The 22,500-nt window shown below is 46.3% G+C and overlaps 1 protein-coding gene across 1 annotated transcript; it reads left to right on the forward strand.

Annotated features, from left to right (window-relative positions):
* The first annotated feature begins 795 nt into the window (after positions 1-795).
* On the forward strand, positions 796-22,500 carry zranb1a (zinc finger, RAN-binding domain containing 1a). The gene is made up of 10 exons (XM_064320713.1): positions 796-1,149; positions 3,976-4,838; positions 11,118-11,305; positions 13,037-13,190; positions 14,399-14,470; positions 14,945-15,143; positions 15,968-16,088; positions 16,660-16,789; positions 18,548-18,777; positions 20,355-22,500. Exons 2-10 carry the CDS (start codon positions 4,016-4,018, stop codon positions 20,571-20,573), a joined length of 2,136 nt encoding a protein of 711 aa, XP_064176783.1. The 5' UTR covers positions 796-1,149; positions 3,976-4,015; the 3' UTR covers positions 20,574-22,500.

Below are 22,500 nucleotides of genomic sequence, written 5' to 3' on the forward strand. Positions count from 1 at the left end.
AGACTACTTCATTCATAATTAAGACATTAATCGAATGCAAGGTACTTAATATATTATTATCATTATCATCATCATCACATCCTTACAGCATTTTGACATATGTGCATCAAAAGCATTAGCCCACCACATTGCGCACTAAATTGCCTGTAAAGAAGCCATCAGTTGCATGTCATGGAATAGAATAGAAAAGGGATTCTTTTCCTCGGTATGAGCTGAAGCCAAAATTAACATTAAAGAACGGATCGTTCCGTTTTTTATTTTGATCGATCGAGATCTTAGCCTGCCATTTAATTAGCCTACACATCCAATTTTGACGTGAATCCAGTAGATCACAATTTATATCCAGTTAAGTATTTTTCCAAATGAACACTTCTAGCAAGCTACTACGCATATAAAAATAGCAACCAATTATATTTTGATGATGATTTTGAGAAATAAATAAATCAGCTAATAGTATGACATGCTAATAGTATGACAGCTAATTTATAACATTGTTTTACCGCAGATTCACTACTGCAGCAGTTTTTGGCGGTGACATCATCCTGTCACTACTGAAAACATTCAGAAGAGCCAGTACTGGGGGTTATGAAACTATCGCCATTCTGGCTCTGGAATGGACACGGCAATGGGAAGTGTGAATTCTCCGTCAGAGCCAAAATGGGAATAAACGGCTTCAGCTTCACTTTTCCTCTGCGGACAGCGTTCTCTAATAGCAACGAAAGACGTAGCCTCTGATAGGCCTATAACAAGAGCAGTCATAGATAGCCAATCTATTTTGTGGACGGAGCCCGGTGGTGTGTGACGTTGTAGCCCCCTGCCTTTAGTGAAGAAGGTTTATTTTGGCTTCTCCTGTTTCCCAGTCTCCGCCATTAGTGACACAGGAAGAGTAGCACAGTGGATAATGGGGATTAAAATGGTTTAAAAATCTGAAAAGGAGCGGGCGGAAAGCCGATAATTTTTGTTTTTATTGAGGGGTTTCCACACGATAATGAGGTCAGGGTGGGGAATGGCAAACGCAATTAAAGAAGGGTTTCGGAATTAACGGAGTAAATACGGATCTGGGAAAGCTCGTGAGGACTGGGACTGGCCAGCTCGGGGAAGGTTTGTTGTGGTTGAGCACCAGGGAGAGGAGTGTAAACACAGGAAAAGGTATGGCCTGACGTCCGCTGCGAAACATTCTTGTATTACACAATTTAAAGGTTGAATCGTTATATTCAACTATGTGCAAATTTAGAATCAATGGGATTAAAAATGATCTTGCAGTGTCCCCACTGACGTAGTTGGGGCAACGTCAGTGTTGCTACCAAAGCTTCTATCAATAACGTGAGTAGCTATCTTGCTAAACTGGTGCTCTTGTCCTGCTCGATTACAGGTATTTTACTATCTAGCAAGCCAGACACAGCAAGCTAACTGGACGCTTCTTCAGTAACACTGTTTGTGTCTCATGGTAGCACCGTATTGAATTTCGCCCCGAGTAACTTGCTACTAGATGACAAGGGACCAATTTTCTAAAATCGGGAGGACGGGCGAAATAATTTCCTGGTGAATCAAATTAACTTTACACCCAGGTCAAAGCACGCATTGAATCTAAGACAAGTTGCTATGTAGCTAGCTACATAAAATTACAAAACTTGAACCTGATAATATTGGCCATTGAAGAAGGTCACTAACGTTAGCTATACAGTAGTCATTTAACTAGCCAGCTAACTAGCCCACAATGGAACGAATTGCAGAGATGAGATGGATCGTCTGAACATCATAATTCATAGACTTTTATTGCATTCCGTGTTGTATTATGCGGTAGAAATAATGAAATTAAAAAGGAATTTTTGTTAAGTTGCACACGTTAGTTTGCCAACGTTACTTCAATTGTTAGCTTTGCCTTTAGCTTTGAGGAAGTAGCGAACAATATTTCCGTTGTTCGTTGTTGTAAGCTACATCAACAACGCCTGAATACGGTAGCTTGACACATATAGACTTAGCTTGCTACGAGATAGAACCTTGCGGTGTTGTTGTAATTAGGATTACACTTCAAACGTGAGTATTGAACTGGCTCCTTTTACAAGCTTGCCGTTACCTGGCTATATACTCTGATAGCCTTTGTTTACCCATCGTTACTCCGGATAAAAACTGTAGTCTGGACGTGATTCCAATTACACGTTTGCCTTTTAAAAATAATTTATGTATAGAATATTTAATGAGTACTTGTTATGCGGTTGTGCAAGCGTTCAGCAGGTGTTTGATGTCACGGGACTCAATGTCTTGCAATATTCTTGGCACATTTTACGAAAAACAATAACAAAATATTTTCTGTGACCTTGTTAAATTTGTTTCATCAAGGTTATTCTTGTAATGCGTGCAGTGCGTATTTTACTTAAAGTGCAGTGGGTGCTTCGGGATGGTAAAAGTTAAAGAAAGAAACACGTTCGGGGGAAAAATGTGACACTATTGCCTGTCATTTTCAAGGTTGGCCATTTCAGGCAGTTAAAATGAGCATTTGTCACACTGTGCTCCATTCTCTCACTTTCTCTCACATTCTCATATTGTATTGGACAATACCTCGTGTCACACCAGCAAATAGGCCTACATTCTCTGTTGATTCCAGTGAAATAACTTTTGAAAATCACGTGAAATGTATTTTTAAAACTCTACCAGTTCTAAGCTAGAAAACATAATATACAGGTATGCGTAATAATAACAATGATAATAATAATAATAATTCAAATAGTAACAGTACAAAAATGATAATAATGATAATAATAATAATAATAATAAGAAGAAGAAGAAGAAGAATGCCTTAACATATTAAAAAATATCCTCTGTTCCTATCTTTAGACTTTAAGCCTAAATAAACGAATGATCTGGGAGTATTGGCCTAGATACTTTCCAGCTGCAGTATTCCTTGAAATAATTCAAAACTATTGGTCTGATTTGTATGGGCTATTTAGTTTGTTTAACTGGAGTTGTGTGTACATTTACCAATGGCTGAGTTTCAATGTATGAAATCTTGGCCACCCCAAGTGATTTAGCCCTGGAATTTGATTCCAGTGGGCCCCAGCTACTAGGCTATGCAGCTCTGTTATGGATAGGTTCTGTGCACAGAGCTGGCTGTGTTTATTGTGTCTGTCATGCTCACTCACGGGTGGAATATGGAGTTTCAGTCTTGGCTCTCTGACACAGAGCTCAGCTTTAGCCAGAATTACACTTTCAGTCCATCCCCAGATTAAAGAAGCAAAGGCAGCAGCTGTGCTTGTGGAGCTGATTCGGTTTTTTACCGGGGCTTGGTTGTATATTAACTGGAAATGCGGTTCTCTCTGTACGGAGAGGTGAGTATTTTGCTTTTCCATTCTGACTGGGTGAACGTGAAAGTGCTGGATTTAGTGCTTTGCCAGATGCAGAAATTGCCGCCAGAGGTCCAGGTGGTTAAAGCAGGATTTGACAATCAAAGCAGCCGTCTATGGTTCATTTGCTCTTGACCTTGTCCTTTTTGTGCAGATTTGCATATAGGTTTATGCCATGCAAGGGTCTGGATGGAAGGCCATTTGCATGTATTTTGTTTGCATGTTCATACCATTATAATATTCTCTTTTGGCTTTCTCAACTTTCATGGTAGAATTTGCACAAAATATTTAGTCTGGTTAAAACAAAATGGGACTTCAAGCAGCTGGCCAGTATAAATTTTATTTTATACGTGGAAATCTCACCAACATAGTGCCCTATACATTGTAGGCCTTTTAGGAATATGGAAAATTAAAAAATCTCAGAGTGGATTGTTTTTCATGATCTCTTTGCAGCTGCAGGTTTGGTGTTCTGGAGTTTGTCCCATTGGTGTGCTGCCCAGTGCTCGGCCTCTCCATTAGGATAGATGCGTATTTGTTGTGGACAGTTTGTATTTTTTTGTTTGTTGTTTGCCTTTGAGCGGAGTGTGACGCAGCTCAGTGAACGCGCACGCGCGCGCGTCTGTGTTTCCCGCAGCCTGACTCCTGCCCTACCTCCACCAAGCAACTGTCGGACGATGACCGAGCTGGGGGTGAAGTGGGCCTGCGAGTACTGCACGTACGAGAACTGGCCGTCGGCCATCAAGTGCACCATGTGCCGCGCCCAGAGGCCCAGCGGCACCATCATCACCGAGGAGCCCTTCAAGAGCGGGCCCGGCCTGGACGGCGGGCGCGAGTGGGACCCGCCGGGCACCGAGGGCGGGAGCGCCCCCCTGCTCATCTGCCCGGACTCCAGCGCCCGGCCCCGCGTCCGGCCGCCGGGCACCTCCGAGCCCAGCAGCAAGTGGTCCTGCCACATGTGCACCTACCTGAACTGGCCCCGGGCCATCCGCTGCACCCAGTGCCTGTGCCAGCGCCAGCGCGCCCGCAGCCCCACGGACTCCTCCCCGCAGACCTCCGGGTCCGGGTCACGGCCCGGCCCGCCCCCTCAGGACCCCTGCGAGGAGTACAACGACCGCAACCGGCTCAACACGCGGGCCCAGCACTGGACTTGCGCCGCCTGCACGTACGAGAACTGGCCCAAGACCAGGAAGTGCGTGGTGTGCGACCACCCCAGGCCCAACGCCCCGGAGGCCATCGAGCTGGCCGAGCCGGGGGACCCGTCCGCCGTCATCAACGAGGAGGACCGCGCCCGCTGGAGGAGCAGCTGCAGCGGGGGCCAGCGGCGCTCGCCCCCCACCTCCAAGAGGGAGTCCGAGGTCAAGATGGACTTCCAGAGGATCGAGCTGGCGGCCGGAGCGGTCGGGAGCAAGGAGGAGCAGGAGGTGGACTTCAAAAAGCTCAAACAGATCAAGAACAGGATGAGGAAGACGGACTGGCTGTTCCTGAACGCGTGCGCAGGTGAGTGGGGTTGTGGGAAATGCTGTCCGAGTTCACGTCCAGTCGAAGTTGCCGTCGTTAATGCCAATTTGTGTACATGTGCCCTTTTAACCAGTTGAATTTCTTTAGGCTTGCTCCTGTGGGGGTTTAGGCCAGGGTTGTCTGTGAAGCGTATTGTGACAATAGCTGTGAAATACACTATATAAATAAAATTTGATTGATTTATTAATTGATTGAATTGAGGGCGGGTTTTAAAAAGAGAGAATACGACAAATTCAGTGGCCGTTTGTGGGCTGGTATTCCATAACCCCTGTGCCTGAAGGACAATTGGTTTACAGTGCTCAGAGAGTACTCTGTCCTGCTCCACTGTTTCTCCTGCTGACAAAACCGGCCATTGTGCGACCTCAGGCTGCTTCTGTGATGTCATGCCCTGCGATGGCCAACGGTGATGCTCCAGAGGCAATCGTTTTATTGTGTTTGCATCGAAACGGGGGGATTCGGTTTCCTTTCCGTGCAGATGATCTCACTGTCTGTAAATGGAGATGTTCTGAAGATGGATTTTTGTTTGTGTGCGCGCGTGTGTTTAGACAGAGCGTAGCCAATCGGCTTCCAGACGGTAGTTTCGATTCCACGTTTAGTAAGAAGCTGACCTTTGTCTTGGAGTAGACTGTGTTGATTTAACCCATAACCCAGCATGTCCTGCCCAGTGCTGTTACTCATTAGGGAATACTAAGGAGGAAAACAGTTTTTTTTATATACAATGGAAAGGAGAACCCAGTTTTTGATGGAATTTAGCTTCATAACATAAAAATCTTTAATAATAATGGTGTCTTGAGTCCTTTTTTTTACATCTGATTTTGAGTGCAAGAGCACAACTGGAGCAGTTGTAATGTGGAGTGGAAACCGATTACATCACAAAACTGTGGCCAATGAGACGATGGACGGACTGAGCGAGTGAACGAGTGCGTGTGACTAGGCGGCGTGCTAGACGGTGAACCGGCCCCTCGAGGCGCTCGCGTGCGCTGCGCTAGCACCTCGAGGGGCCGAGAGCATCAACACGACGAGAACCGCGCGGGCTAACGTTAGCGCTAACGCTAACGCTTTACGAGCGTGCGACCGGGCGGGACGGAGCGACGGGGGCCAAGGTCCGGCCGGCGCCCCCTCCCCGCCGCCCGGACGGGCCCGAGAGGTCGGCAGGGGGTGTCGCCAGGGGGTGGGGGGTGGGGGGCTGACTCCCCGGTCAAGGGAGCTTGTAAACAGCGGCGCTCGTGTGCTGAGACAGGCATTCTGCGGAGCAAAATAACCCCCAGCTTGTGCGGCGGGCAAAAATAAACAGCCGTGTACACGGTCCCGACCTTGGCCCCACTCTCTGCGAGGGACAGTGTGTTACCGCTCGGTGTGTTACCCCCCCCCCCTTCCCCCCTCCCGCTTTCAAACTGTCAGTCATTCCAAGGCGCATCAATCCATCCAAACTGCGTCCATACCTCCGGGTGTCTATTAGTGTTCTGTTATGCTAAGGCACATTTCACAACTGCCGTGTGGCTGGGCCGTCGGTCGCATCGAACGCCAGGCGCCAGGAATATACATTTCCTGCGAAGCTCGCGTATCGGGGGCCTCCTCCGAACCCCGAAGGGGAGGGCAGGGTATCATGTGACCCGGCCGTGTGCCTGTATTGGAGGAAGCAATTAATTCTGTCATTTTCACTCCGAGCGAGATTTCCTCAAGGGCTTCCAGCAACAATGGTGTGACACCAGGATGTGTGGCTGTGGAAATGCGTGTGATGCCTGGGATAATTGGATATGTTTGCCTAAAGGGAAAATGGTACAATGGGGAGGCTGGTTGAATAAGGAAAGTCCTGATTCACAGGAAGAACCTGATGCGTTGATATTGATATTAAATAGGATGCTTTCAACTGGACAGGATACTGTAGTCCTTTTATAATGCCGGAGACGGTGCCATTAATCTAAAGGTTAGTAATTACCGTTCATGATTCATCAAAATGTGCATATAGCAAAGGTTAAACTATATATTTATATATATATAAAATAAAAAACAAAGAGAGTAGGGGTGTGTGAGAGGCTGTATTGTGTTGAATATCCAGTGGGTGGATTGTACCACAGGGTTGATCTGGTGTGTAGGGAATGCCTCAGATTTTACAAATAAAAAAGGATTGTAAGTTAATTCTGCAAATTTTTTTGACTCTTACAAAAAGCTGACTCGGAAACCATATAAGAGATTCTACATGCACACACACACACATGCACGCACATACACTCCTTTACTCTGACGTTATTGGTGTGGTGTGCTTTCTTCAGCAGGAAGCCATAAATTGTGTCGATTGTTTTTACACACAGTTTGGTCATTCCCACGCAATTGACGAGATCTTGCCAGTTTTGTTTTGTTTAGTTTTTTTGCAGTGGAAGGAAAGACGATGTTTGTGTACAATTGTTCCCATCTCTGCGGGCTAAAAGTTAAAAGTGTGGAGGGCAGTGGCTACGGTCCACTTGCTTCCAAAGCATTCACTGTGCGACACATGAAATAAGACTGGTGTCTGCAGTTTGTTGAACATAATTCTGTTCAAACTAAATAAGCTTTATTTTGGAAACCAGCGTATAAAGCCAGAAGCCTGTGTTGTGTAGTATTTGACTGGTGCTTTACTGTTGTTGGTGCCATGAGTAACAGTAACTGAGGAAAACGCATGTGAACACTGAAGCGATCCCCGTGTCTTGAACCCCTGTTTATAAACTGTCGCGGCGCATTAGCCTGAAAGACATGTTTTGGACCCTCTGACAGATCCTGAGCTGGGACGTATCAGGGTAACCCGTTACTCTCTGGCAACAGGACTTGCTTACACTCGGTGCCCGTTAAAATTAGCCAGCGCTTCCGGAGGAGTCCTGCGACCTCAACATCTGTCACGCAAGCGAAATGAGATGGGGAGGCTGGGGGGTGGAGGGGGGGGTTGCCAGGGAAACGGTCGTGGGGGTGGTCCTGGATCGGTTTACGTGCATCACCTGTCAGCATGTAAAAGGGGGGGGGGGGGGGCAGTCTTGGTAACAGTCCAGCTTTAGAATGTCTGGATAAATGTGATTTTTGTTCTATGAGCTGTGTGACAGGCCGGTGGGGGACCCTGTTTAGGTTGGCAGAACAGATTGGGGACTGTGCAGTTACCGGGTTATTTCGGCTGAATTCCTCCACCAACACATTCGCTGTGACATTGGGTTCTGTGTCCCAACAGCATTCCAGGTGTAAAACTTTAGAAATCGCTCTTGATTTCATACGGTAGTTCAGAGAACGCAGCAGTTACATGGTTTTCGATGCAAAATCTAGCTGTTCTGCCAGCCCAGAAAAATGAATGAAATGTAATAGTAATATCAGAAATGCCACTGGTCTTTGATAATAATGTGACCACGCTAATTAATTAAAAGAAATTCACCCAAAACAAAAGTGTTATGCCCTTATTGATAAAGTGCCAATTACTTGGTGAAAGTTTTACTGATGATGCCATTGGGAAAAGCTGTGCTCTTGATAAATATGAAAATAATATATGCATTGACATTCATACATATACATATATGTTATACATGCATGATCATGTATAATCATGTTAGTTCTCTTACACTTTAGGCCACTCTGGATACGAATGTCTACTAAGTGAATGTGATTTACTGTGTTTTAGAACAACTTGAATAAAGTGGAATTGAATAACTTTTTTTTCCCCTGGGGGAACTTCGGATGAATTAGCCAGCATACAAGAAATTCAATAAACAATTTACATTAATTACATTAAGAAATAAAATACCAGATGTATAGAGATTGTAGAGATTCCTAAATTACATAACTTGCAACAAATTAGAAATTAAGAACTCTATTACGGAAATTCTAGTAAGAATTTCCTTACGTGAACTAGGCCTACATAGAATTGAACTGAACACCAAAATATATTATGGACTAAGCTAAATCAGAAAATGAAATGTTAAAATTAAGCTGCACTGTAAAATATTGAATATATTTAAAATGCCCATAATGAAAAATGTATGCTGTATCGGACCAAGGTTGTTCAGAGAGCGCTAGTTACTTTGGTCTCTCGTTAAACAGATTCACCACATTTTAGCCTGACCGCTTTGAGGGTATTTGCATTTTGTACTTCCCTGTATTTGGAACCGTATGACTATATTTGGCCACATGACGGTAAACATCTTGCTAACTAACTAGCGGAAGATACAGGAAGCCTAAGTGAAAGGCTTCGTCATCCATGGTTTTTTCTTCCGTCGCAAGCTAGCCGCTGCTGCGGCTAACGCGCAGCCATCACAGCGACTGACATCCGTCTTATTTGTGTTTGACCGAGGAAGCTCACCGCCCTGCCATTCTAGATCTGTTCAGCTGACCTCACTGGTAGCAAAGTAGCCACCTAAAACACAACAGTTTGTATGACAGAAAAGGAGAACAGTGTCACTGCATTTTTGGTCCCACTACTTGGTAAAACCCATTTATACAAACTGTGCAAAGTTTAAAAAAAAAAAAAAAGAAATGTTTTTAATTCTCAACTTTTCACATTTGTGACTTTGGCAAAGCTATACAGTGTCTGAGAGGGCTTGTCTTATTTCACAGTATGCTTTGTTTTCTTTTTTGTGCTAGCTTTCCATGTAGTTAGAATAATATTTTGATGGTGCGAGTGTAAATCAGTGTTGCCCTGGGGATCCCAAGGTCTGTAGGCACAAGTGTAAGGGTCATTCAAGCCTGAGTATTGTATGTACCCAATGTTCTGAATCTTTCCACTACATATTATGTAGTTGATGACGGTGAAGGGGAAACGCAAATAAAGTACTGCGTCTCAATTACTGTATTTTGTATTTCGAGGTTCACCATGTACTCGTACGCCTGTTCCAGAATTGAAATGAAGTACTAGGCTGCCTGGAGTATCGGGTTCAAAACAGAGATGTTTGCTTGGAGCCATTCCCAGTGTTAACCCGCTCAGAGCACGTGGCCGAACGCCTCCTGCATTCTGACCCCTCGACGTCCGCGCTTCTGTCCGGAGCAGTCGTGGGGAGTTTGCCTCAAGCGTGCTCTTCAAATGAAGCGAGAACACACTGTCCTCACAGATGGCCGTCGTTGCATCACCACCTCAGCCGTTCGCTGCCGGTGCATGGCTGCCCTTGGCTACAGGTGGCTGGTTTGACGATGGGAACGCTGCTTTACCGAGGGTCGGTATCACAGAGGAACGCGTCTTCACACCGCCTGTGTTCATTAGGCAGAGCCCCCAGGAGCGCGTGCAGCGAGAGCGCCCTTCAGGATACCGTGGGCGGCAATTCGATTCCGCTGCAGTAATACGAATGGAGCGGGGGCAAGGCGGACGCGGCCATCGTACGGGACCCGCTCTCTGCCGTCCCGTCCTTCCTGTCTCCGTCATAACAGGTTCTCACTGAGCCTGGGAACCAGGCCCGGTGCCTGTTCAAATGCAAATAATTACGCTTCTGCTATGACTTGGCAAAATTCATCAGTAAAATGGTAGACCTGCGCGTTGAGCTTCCAGAAATAGACATAATGGTGCAACAGTCCTGTAATACAACCTGGCTGCTTAATATAATATGCTCTGTTGTAATATTGTTGATACCATAGATAGAACGTTCACTGTAGTCTTTAACTTAGCCAAAAGGCTAGAGCAGTCCTCCAAATGACTGGGATGCGGTGGTGGTGGTGGTGTTTCTGAATTACTGGATAATGAGTGCGTTGTCTAGTGACCGTGGAGGCTTAAGATGATAAGCTGCTGGTCTCACTGGAGATGAGGCTTTTATTTAAAGAGAAACATGACTATTAGTCCAGTCATTTAGCAGAGCTTTCCCTGCTCTGAGGATAAAGCAAACAGCCGTTAGAAATGCTTAACTCATAAAAATATATGTACCCTTTTATATGCCTGTGTGTATATGTATGCGGGGCGCTATGCTAACATTTTTTCTAAGGAGCACATGTGCTCCTAAGTTGAAAAATTTAGGAGAACACTAATGCATCACAATTAGTTGATTATTTTTTCAATTTTTGTAGATTATTGCTCCTAAATAATTTTTTCCAGTTGATGCATGAGATTTCGGCAGCAAATGCCCCTAAAAGGGGAGCACTGGAGTGCTCTGTGTACGTTTATTTGTTCCTGTGCTTACTGTTCAGACATTTTATTTTGTTGGCCTAAGGAAGAAAAAAGAAAGTGTGTCGCATACCTAAATGTGAGTGGATATAGATCAGTGGAGCCTTTGCATGGAGGCGGGCGCCCTGACTGACAGGCTAGCTGACGAACGGCTCTCATTGCAGGTGTGGTGGAGGGGGACCTGGCGGCGGTGGAGGCGTACAAGTCGTCCGGGGGGGACATCGCCCGACAGATGACGGCCGACGAGGTGCGCCTCTTGAACCGCCCCTCGGCCTTCGACGACGGCTTCACCCTGGTGCACCTGGCCATTCGCTTCCAGAGGCAGGACATGCTGGCCATTCTGCTAACTGAGGTAATGGGGGTGCGTGGGGGCTGTAGTTCACAATTGGCTAGTTTGAGAAAAGGAAACTGCACTTTGGCTTTGGCCACCACGGTGTGCTCATCACTGCTGCCCGAACTAGCCGCTACGTTCGCCTGTCGACCTCAATGCGGAGGTTGCCTGCGATTGGTCCACTTGGGTGGCTGCATCGGCTGCATCGCGTCTCCTTCTCTGATTGAGCGGGTGAACATACCGTCTTCTTCTTCTTTTCTTTTTTTTGCAGCGCTAAATAAGCTCAAACGAAACGATCGACATCCGTTCTGCTCCATTACTGCAGCCCATGTTCTTTTCTGCATTTGGGGTGGCAAATGCTGTCGCTTCTGCGTTTCCCATGGTTATCAACGGCAGAATCTGAATCTGCGCCCCCCACTGGCGTGGAGTGTCCCTGCAGGACCATTGCGTTTGTATACGGCTGCGGATCAATTCGGGCCGAGTTCTCCTCCTTATCGGGTATAGGGGAAATAAAGGCTCCCAGCTTGAACCCGACGCAGGAAGTAAATGCGAGGACAAGCACTGCAGCAACCTTTTAAATCTGCTCTCCTGCAGAGAACAAAGGACCCCATACGCTTTAAGGATTACAAAGGGATAAATCTCGTCTTTATTCCCCTGTAAAGTCCCGGGGCGACCGGGAGGGGAAAGGCGCTATTGTAAAGTGGAGAGGCGGCCGTGCAGGCCTGTCCTTTAAAAGCAAGTGCAGTCCAGATGATTTGCGAGACTGTTTTACTGCCGGCGCTGCTGGGTAATGAGGCGCCGGCCTTTATGCCAGAATGGGCTTCGCTCCGGGTTTGGGATTAAATAAAGGATTACGCGTAGTGCAGCTCAGCCATTGGTCTGTGCTGGAGGTGATGTCACAGAGCTAATGAGTTCCGGTGCTGTGGACAAGATTAGGAAGCGCAGGAAAGACAACACATCCGTTCTCTTTTTCTTTACTTTTTTATTTATTTCAAATGCAAAAAATGCTAATTTTGTTCTCCTCACTCATGGTAATGATTCCTGCTGTATGTATTTCATCCTGGCGCGGATGTCAGTTTTAATGGGATGAGATTAGCGGTGCCAGATTGCGCTGCTGCCGCCTGACCTTGATTGGAGGTCACTGTGAGCTGGATGACCTTACAGGCTTTGTATTAGAGCAGTGGCTCTGTCTGCAGCCTGTGGGCCATCTGCAGCCCTGCCAGCTGAGCACTGGAGCCCCTGGAGGGGTACATGCCTGACTCTTTAAATATAACCAACATAATACCAGTAATGTATTATTTAAATAATACTATTAGGATTGAATGATTTCTCCAATAATGTTTCATATGTTTGCTTTGTTATTATTATTATTATTATTATTTTAGTACAAATAATAATAATACGTACTAAAATAATAATTATATTAATAATTGTATTATTGTAGTAGTAGTACTAGTAGTAGTATTAATAGTATTAGTAGTAGCAGTGGTATTAGTATATTAGTATTAGTAATAGTAGTTGTAATAGTAGTAGTATTGGTTGTGGTAGTAGTATTTTCAAGAGAGATCAAATGAGGTTGAATCCCATTAGTACTAATGTATTGGTAGTAGTAGTATTTTCAAGAGAGACCATATGAGGTTGAATCCCATCTGTGATAACGGTGTGGGAGATGACACAGAGCTCCATGTGCAGTGATGGCGTCAGAGAGAGTCCCGTTTTGACTAACCCCCCGCTCGTCCCTGCGGCCTCCAGGTCTCCCAGCAGGCGACCAAGTGCATCCCGGCCATGGTGTGCCCCGAGCTGACGGAGCAGATCCGGCGGGAGATCGCCGCCTCCCTGCACCAGCGCAAGGGCGACTTCGCCTGCTACTTCCTCACGGACCTGGTCACGTTCACGCTGCCCGCGGGTACGCAAGCCGCCCGCGCCCCGCCTTATTGCCCCCAACCCCCCCGGAAAGACACCCTCGCCGCGTGCGTAATGAATTTCAGTTCCATCACGCTCGTCACGACTGCTCTGGGATTACCTCCCCAAACCGCTTTTATTTTTATTATGAAGTGCACTGTCTGCTAGCCCACATATAGGGGATAGACATTTCACTGACATATGTAGTGCACCCTTACACAAAGTAATATGTAACCATTTGAAAGATATGGAAGATATCTAATATTTTAGGGGCCGTTTTAATGTGTAGCTAATTGCATGCATATGTTCTGGCTTGCTAGCCTGCATATATTGTAGCTTAAATTGTAAAATTGCATATTTTAGAATGCATTCAATAACTGTGCCTGCATTTATACTTTAAGATTGCTGTGGAATGATTGAGATTGTAAGGCGTATTGTTTAATGCTGAATTCATAATGTGTTCCTCAGGCTGTTCTTCTGCGTTTTTTATGTTGGCATTTGGGATGGGAAGGCGGCGGTGTTTGCAGCGCGTGACCTTAAAATGCTGCGTGGTGCCCCTTGGCTTGTTTGTACAACGAATTACTTTTAAAAAGCAGTCGGGTTAAGAGTTCGCAGGAGTGTGTTTCTTTTGGCAGCGCCGCCATTAGAGACAAGATGATCTGGGCTTCCTTGGAATATCTGAATCTTTTTTCTGTTATGCCAAGTATTTCTCTGCATGTAGGAAGTAGCTGAAGGCTGCTTTTTGAGCGCTCTGTCGAACAGAGGTTGTGCTTTCGTTCTTTTGTTTTTGTGCCAGAGAACGGCCACCTGGGTTTTGTGTGTGTGAGCGTGTGTGAGCGTGTGTGTGCGTGTGCGTACGTGTGTGTGTGTGTGTGTGCGTGTGTGTGTGTGTGGGTGCGTGTCTGCGGGTGCGTGCGTGTGCGGGCGGCTGTGCGTGTGTGTGTGTGTGTATGTGGCTGCGTGTATGTGTGCACTTATGTGCATTTGCGTGAGTGTGCACATTTTTAAATGTCAGTGCTAACCATGAATCTTTTTTTGGAAAGACAGTGCCCTTTAACAAAAGACCACCCTATAGGTGTTAATTCCTTGACTCTGAAGAACAGATTGGGACATTGGTTAGATTCATTGAAGCTATTTTTGAAAATGAGTACCAGTATTTTATTAATGTGTTTTTTGCATTTTCCCATTTATTAACTCTTTTTGTGGTTTCAGATATTGAGGACTTGCCTCCAACTGTTCAGGAGAAGCTGTTCGATGAGGTGCTGGACCGTGACGTGCAGAAAGGTGAAGCATCATCTCCTTAAATTTTCTCTGTTCAGCAACACCCTTTATATTGAAATGAACAGCCTATCTGCAGCTGTGCCTCAGCAGCAACCAAATGTGATTTATTTTAGTATTTTTTCAGAGCAAATGTGCTCCACTGTACATTCTGTTTCCGTGCAACCTCCCGCTGCTGATGTTGTCATTGGGCTTTAGGGCCCTGTGTGAGTTTTAGGATTGAATGAGGCGCACCACGCCCCTGCCGGGTTCGCTGGGTGTCCCGCGTCCCGTTCAGCTGCTTTGTTTGTGTCCCGGAGAGACTTAACAAAAATGACAAATCTTTATTTATATAGCGCTTATATGAGGCTACAAAGCGCTTTGCAGCGAATAAAAACATTTAAAGAGCCGAAAATGTAACCGTGAGTGTGAAACGGAGAGGTCGGAGGGAGGGCGGAGCTTCGTGATTGGGGAACGCCCCTTTCTCCCCCCCCCTTTCAGAGCTGGAGGAGGAGTCCCCGATCATTAACTGGTCTCTGGAGCTGGGCACGCGATTGGACAGCAGGCTGTACGCGCTGTGGAACCGCACCGCCGGGGACTGCCTGCTGGACTCGGTGCTGCAGGCCACCTGGGGCATCTACGACAAGGACTCGGTCCTGCGCAAGACCCTGCACGACAGCCTGCACGACTGCTCGCACTGGTGAGGGCGTGGGCAGCTGTCTGCCGGGCGTAAAGGCTGTCGCACCTTCACAAGAGCAAAACAGGATGTGCAATGCGCAGACGTGGGTAACCCGGCTTCAAAGAGTAAAATAGACTGACCATGTATTTGCGCCACCAACATGCACTAAACCAGCTGATTACAATAATTAGTTCTCCTACCATGGTGAAGAGTTATGCTAATTAGAATCAGCTGGTTTAGTGCATGGTGGTGGAGCAAATGCATGGTCAGTCTTTTTACTCTTTGAAGCCGGGTTACCCACCTCTGGTAATGCGTGCCTGTGCATTGTGATACGTGTGATCTTTGCACTGCGATATGTGTCGTGTATCGCTGCAGTACAGGATGTGTTGTGTGTTTGTGTGTTACAGGATGCGTCATGTGTAAATTGTGTTTTACAAGATGGATAATGTGAAACTTTTTAAGGGTTACCTGTCCTGATTAAAGACAAGGTGAAAGTGAAATGAACTAGATTAATTTTTGAGTAGTTATATGTAAAGATTGAAAGAAAACCAATGCTGTGATATTATATGAGTGTGTGCATTAATGATCACTTCAAATGCAAAAAAAAGGAGTTTTTAGATTCTGAATGTGAGAGTTTTTAAATGGGCTCTTTAAGTGTGTGTTTTGATGTGTTCACTGGGCATGGGGAGGAATAGGCGGCTGAGGGGCGGGATTTGAGAGCAGGCCCGGTCATGCACGCTGCGTCGTCTCCTTGCGTGCCGCTCCGATGAAAGGCTTGGCGCCGGCTGCTGCGGCCGGGCGGGGCGTGCGGTTTCTGAAGGGTGTGTGTGCGGCCCGGTTTTCAGGTTCTACACGCGCTGGAAGGAGTGGGAGTCGTGGTACTCGCAGAGCTTCGGACTGCACTTCTCCCTGAGGGAGGAGCAGTGGCAGGAGGACTGGGCCTTCATCCTCTCCCTGGCCAGTCAGGTACGACCAGCCAATCAAGAGCCTCTCCGTGTTTTTTAAGGAGGCGCTGTCTCGTCCTGCTCGGTCAGGTGTGCCAGCTGTCCATGTTCTACCACATACCTTAAATACTCATTAAGCCACGCCCTGTGAGTCTAGATGAATCCAGCCGTCCTCGATGAAAACATTTTCTGTCAGTAGCTCTCTGATGAGTTGGAAAGAAATGAAGAACAAATTGGAAAAAACTTCTAAGTATACAGAGATGTGGTTTTGTGCATGGGGAAATTCTTTTTAGAAGCCGAATGACAGTTGAATTTAAAATATTGGGACAGGCGTAGAGGCCCACTCCATTCCAGTGGACTAGCACTAAATGGGCCTTTTTTCAGTCTGTATTTTTATTGATGGTTTCTCACAAGTAGGCAAGGCCACTTTAAGATTAAATTCAGACATAGCTTTTAGAGTAGGGTACTTTGTAGTGTGGGCGTCTTCATTGGCTTTTAGGGCGAGTTGTCCGAGTGGAGTCTGGAGACGGCCTTGTATGGAAGTTTGAGTGAGCGGCATGGTAACGTGAATTTCTCTTCTCTTCCTCTTGCAGCCTGGTGCCAGTTTGGAGCAGACTCACATTTTTGTTCTTGCACACATTCTTCGTAGACCAATCATAGTTTACGGAGTGAAGTATTACAAGAGTTTCCGTGGTGAAACGTTAGGGTTCACTCGTTTTCAAGGTGAGCAGCCCTGACCCCACCCCCCCACCCCCCCCTCCCCACACCCCAAGTCTCCAGGGTGTGGTGTTGCATATTTTCTGTATGTGCTAAACTGGCTGTATGTGTATCTGTTTTATTTTGACCTGGGAGTATCATTCGAATTTGGTTTTCAGATCATAATGCTCCTTCTTGTTTCCAAGTCACATGTAATTAAAATTAAAAAAAAATGAACAGGCCCGAGTAGTTGCAACATGCGGCGTGGGTTCAGACCTGCATAAGCGATCAGTTGGTGGACTCTGAGGCAGATTTAGCCCGGCTCTAGCGTTTCCCTTGATGGTTTAACTAGAAGCACCTGGCCGTCGCAGGAGCGGAGCCTATTAACTGGAGCCTGCAGTCGGAGGTTTGAAACCCACTGGCCACAAATTATAGCCTGTGTGAAAACAGTTACTGCCTCAGTCCCTGAGCTAAGATGGAGGCCAGTGAGCGAGGCAGGGCGCACACGTACACTGTCGCCATTGTGGCTCGGCTCACATCAGAGCGGTCTGACCAGTTTTTTTTTAACGTGTCTGACGCAGACCCGAGTCAAATACACATTTGTTTTGGATTCAGATTCTTTTCTGTGCTCTGTTGATCTTGCCCGGTGTAATTGAGCCTGCCAATATGACCAGAAGGCGGGGTTTGCACTTTTTGAGAGTATTTCATTGGTTCCAGTAGACCAGACAAGATCAGTAAAGCAAACAAAAGTATTTGAATTCAAAACAAATTGACCCCGGTCTGATCTGAAGGAGACCTACTCCGCCAGAACAATCGACAAAGATGGCAAGTTAAAGCTCACCTGCGACCTCAACGCCGCCATTTTCATCCCTGTAGCAAAGCGTCCTCGCACAGCTATCAGTTAACCATAACGCGTAAATAAAAATGAATAAAGTTAAATAGATTTGAAAAACATTACAAAGAAGCCAAGCAGGTTTCAGCCGTTTTAAGTGTTCTCGTCCGGCGGCCATGAAACACAGCCCCGCTGAGCAGGCGAAGGCCGGCTCGCCGTCCCCAGGAACGCGCCGCCGAAAACGGGGCTTTTCATTGAGTCCGCCGGGCGCCACGGCGACCCGCTGTTTTTCATTTGGGGCAGGGAGCGGCGGCGGCGGCGGCGGCCTGATAAATGCTCGCCGTAGCGATCCCGCCCGGCGCTAATGTCAGGCTAATGGAGGAGCGATTAGCGGGGCGCGCGAGCGAGCGCTGCCGGAGGAGGGGGCGGGGAGGCGGGGCTCTGCGGGGGGAGCGCGGAGGGGACAACGCGGGACTGTTCCAAAAGGCTCAGCGGCATCGCGTCCTCCATTATCTGACCCCCCCATGTCCCACCCACCCGCCCACCACTATGCAGTTTATACCCGGTCGCAAGGTGGATATTTCCACTTAAGTCATCGCACTGGGGGTCAGTTTAGCCCAATGAAACTGTAGTCCCCGAAGGAGCCGGTGTAATTAAATGGCTGTTCTTCTGCCACCTGTTTCCTTGAAGGGTCCGCGGCAGACCTCTTGCTATTACCCTCACAAAAAAGGAAAATGAAGTCATATAATATGAAATAAATATTTTTCAACAGGGCAATTTTTTGTGGAAATAATTAGTTTAGTTCTCATATTTTGAAGTGTTGCGGTTTAACATTGGGGGCAGGTTATGGGGTGGGGGGTTATGGATGTTTTATTTAATAATAAATCATTTCGATGAAACCTTTTCGTTACCGTCGGTGTGTGCTCGGGTTTGACTGCTTGTGTCCCCTCCAGGCGTGTATTTGCCTTTACTGTGGGAACAGAGCTTTTGCTGGAAAAGCCCCATCGCCCTTGGCTACACCCGGGGCCACTTCTCCGCACTGGTGGCCATGGAGAACGACGGCTACGACAATCGAGGCGCGGGCGCCAACCTCAACACTGACGACGACGTCACCGTCACCTTCCTGCCACTAGTGGACAGCGACCGGAAGCTGCTGCACATACACTTTCTATCCGCACAAGAGGTCAGTTCCCTCCCCGGAACGCCAGCGTCCAGGGGCCGCGGCCACGCCCGCCGGTGCGGGCCCCGTAGGTGTGACATCACACGCGTGTTCGCGCCTGCCGGCGTGCAGGGCCGTAGCCGTCTCCCTGTAGGATTCATAAATGGTGGCGTCCATGGAAACGTGCTCCTGTTTCCCTGTGCGCATTACTTGTCCTGAGTCCTTCAGAGGTACTATGTACACACGTACAAGTGAGAACGTTTGCATGCATGCCAATTCAATCCAATTAAATTCAGTTCGGTTTTATTTGTATAGCACTTATCACAGAGAACTGTCGCAGAAAAGATGCTTTACAGAGTAGCAAAAAAATAAAGGGCAAGAAACAGAGCAAATGGAGCAAATGCCAGGCCTGAACCCTGAAATAGCAAGCGTATGAGGTAAAAAAAACCCCAAAAAACTCCCAGTGGGGCGAGACCGTCAAACGGTGGCGAGAAAAAAAACTCTCCTATTGAAAGAAATCTCGGGTGAAACCTGGCAATAGCCCATCCTCCACTGGCCGGCCTGGTGTAAAGCAGTGGTAGAATGTAATGCAGCAGAAATGCCATAAGAGATCTATCACAGCATATAAAACGGGTTAAGCGGTATACACCAGTGTTTACTGCATGTCAGCCGCTTTCTGTGAGCACAGATTAATTAGAGCCAGGAATGCACAGGCTTTGTTCCTATCCATTATTTCCATGTGTGATGTTCTTTGCTCAGAACTTTAGCACTAAGGGTGTACTTGAGTGATTTGAGTAAAGATTCCTTGTGTCGGTAAGGTACTGTATGTGCGTGTGCTAGCCTTTGATAGACGCGCGTGAAGACTCCCTTTAGCAGTAGGTCACGTTCGTTCGTTAGCCCGTTGATGGACAGGACTGAAGACTCGCTGTAGCGGAAGTGATGTGCTTGCATTAGCCCTTTGATGGATATGAGCGGAGATTCCCAGTAGCAGGGGATGAGCGTGCTGGAGTTTGAGTGACATGCGTGGAGACTGCATGCAGAGTACCCTTGGCTCACACCCTGCGGCCCGCCCAGGCTTTGTCCACTAGTTCCCTATATCAGTGGTTCTCAAACTCGGTCCTGGAGGCCCCTGTGTGTGCTGGTTTTAGTTCCAACCACAATTGCAATCCCCGAATTTTAACAAGCTGTTAATTTTTCCTTTGTTAATTGTTTGCAATATAGCTCGATATAACATAATATGAGAATGAGAATTTTGTTCTTCGTGGCACGCATGGCTATTTCTGGCATAATGTGGTTGAAGACAGTAAATAATCCCTCTAAAGCATGAAATACAACCAATTAAGAAAAATGAACAGCTTGTTAAAATTCTGGGATTGCAGTTGTGGTTGGAACAAAAACCAACATACACAGGGTGATACCAGGTTTGATAACCACTACCCTATATAGCAGAGCAAATAGGATGTCAGCTAATGTCCAGCTAATGACTGTCACCCTAGCTAGTGCCCTATAGGGTAGTAGTGGACCATCTGAGGCGCAGTCCAGGTGTATGTGCGGGTCCCTGGCAGTCGTGGTAACCGTGAGGCCCTGTCCCCCTCCCTCAGATGGGGAACGAGGAGCAGCAGGAGAAGCTGCTGCGGGAGTGGCTGGACTGCTGCGTGACGGACGGCGGCATGCTGGTGGCCCTGCAGAAGAGCTGCCGCCGGAGGAACCACCCCCTGGTCACCCAGATGGTGGAGAAGTGGCTGGACGGCTACCGGCAGATCCGGCCCTGCGCCTCGCTGTCCGACGGCGAGGAGGACGAGGACGACGAGGACGAGTGAGGCCAGGGGGCGGAGCGAGGGCCGAGGGACGCCCTCCACCCCTCCCCCCCCGCGCACCCGTAACCGCCCCGCCACGAAACTCGGAATCCCCCTCGTAGAGGGACGGTCGGCCCGCCATTTCAGAAGCACCCAAGACGACAGCTGTTACTGTTACCGCGCAGACGAAAAACAACCTTGGAGCACGAACGCAAGCGAAAACACGCAAGCGGACGAATGGAAGACTGACAGACCTCTACTTTGCTGCATAATAGAACTGGGATGAATTGAAATAAAGGATTGTAGTTTACGGAGATGTTATCCGAAATATTTTCTTTCTTTTTTCCTTTTTTTTTTCTCCCCAGGTGTAAATTTCCAACCGTAAATGTAATGCATGTGGTTGTTTAAGAAATTATGTAATAGGAAAAATACCAGCATAAAGAAAGGAAACTTTATATCAATTTATTATGGGCACTTACAAAAGCACATTTTCAAATGATGTTTTCCTTAAGAGATTGTTTTCTTTTTTTTCCCCCACCCCCCTTTGGAGTCGAAGAGTTCTGATTGGCTCACTTGTTATCGGGGGGGGTGGGCGCTAGCCAATGTCATAGCCCCTGGTCACATTCTTCCTAAAAGGAGAAAAATATATTTAGGAAATTGTATATTGGAGAGCAAACACTGCACACTTAGTTAAATTAAAGCAAATTAGTGTATGTATATAAATTATATATACATATATACACGCAAATGTATTTGTATATAGGTATACCTGCCCAGTTTTGAAAGCAAATGTGCAAAGGTAAGGTAAGGAAAGGAATATCCCATTTCAGATTTAAGGTAGTTTGTTTTTCTCTTTAGGGATGGGGGATCATCTGAATTAGTTTTCTGTCCCTTGTTTACCCTTTTGCAAGCCTTCTGAAAAGAACTTTTTTTTGAGAAAAAGAATTTCAGATTATTTATTTGTCTGGGAGGGCTAGCGGGCAGAGGTTCTGATCTCTATTCTCTCCTGTTTTTGGACTTTTGTTTTTTCTTTTTGTGGTTTTGTTGATTGTTAATTCAATCTTGAAGAATTTTATGTTGCACAAAAAATACATACTCTTGCTGTGAGGAAAAAAAAATCTGTAAAAGTTTACTTATTCATGTGTGATTTAGTACCTCATTTTGATGTTACAACTTAGGTGCTTATTTTGTGGGACAAAAGAGAAGTCACCAATTCATGTCGACATGACAAAAATAATGCATTAATATTAAATTAGAATCACCCACGTCTTGTCCTGTTCTCATATTTCTGTTTCTTTTTTTGGTCCTTTTGATTTCTTTCTAGTGGTCAGATTAATCCATTTAACCCGTCTTCTGATATGAGCATGAGATCTATACTTCTAGAAAAGTCTAGAAGGCTCTTATTATTTTTGTTGTTTAATCAGCAAATGTTTTGAAATCATTACACCGGTTCCCATTCCATCACTGAGGTGTGGGTGACAGACCTACACCAGACCAGTCAGATCATCTTGTTCTTTCACAAAAAATATCTATGTGGGTTATCAAGCTTTTCTTGGACACCTGTTGTTTTATCTTGTTTTTGCTGTTTGACAGGTCCGAACATTCACCAATGTTTATTCATAGTTATTAAAGAGGAAAGTCCAAAACCAAAGCAATGGTGGGGTGGGATTATATATATATATATATATATATATATATATAATGAGATTTGAATAGCGTGCATTGGTGTTAATACCATAGATGGAAAGTACTGTTCATGCACTGTTTCCATGGGATTCTTTAGTTAAAACGGACACATAGTTTCAACACTACCTAATTGTCACTCTGTGTTTATTAAGTGGATGCAAATCTGACAAAATGGGACACATAAGTAACATCAATACTTGGGTTTTGAGTGAATGCTTGTGCAGAGGATGGATTATGTGAGGAGAAATAAAGTTAAGTATGACGA

This window comes from Anguilla rostrata, chromosome 2 (genome assembly GCF_018555375.3).
Source record: "Anguilla rostrata isolate EN2019 chromosome 2, ASM1855537v3, whole genome shotgun sequence".
Taxonomy (NCBI): Eukaryota; Metazoa; Chordata; class Actinopteri; order Anguilliformes; family Anguillidae; genus Anguilla; species Anguilla rostrata.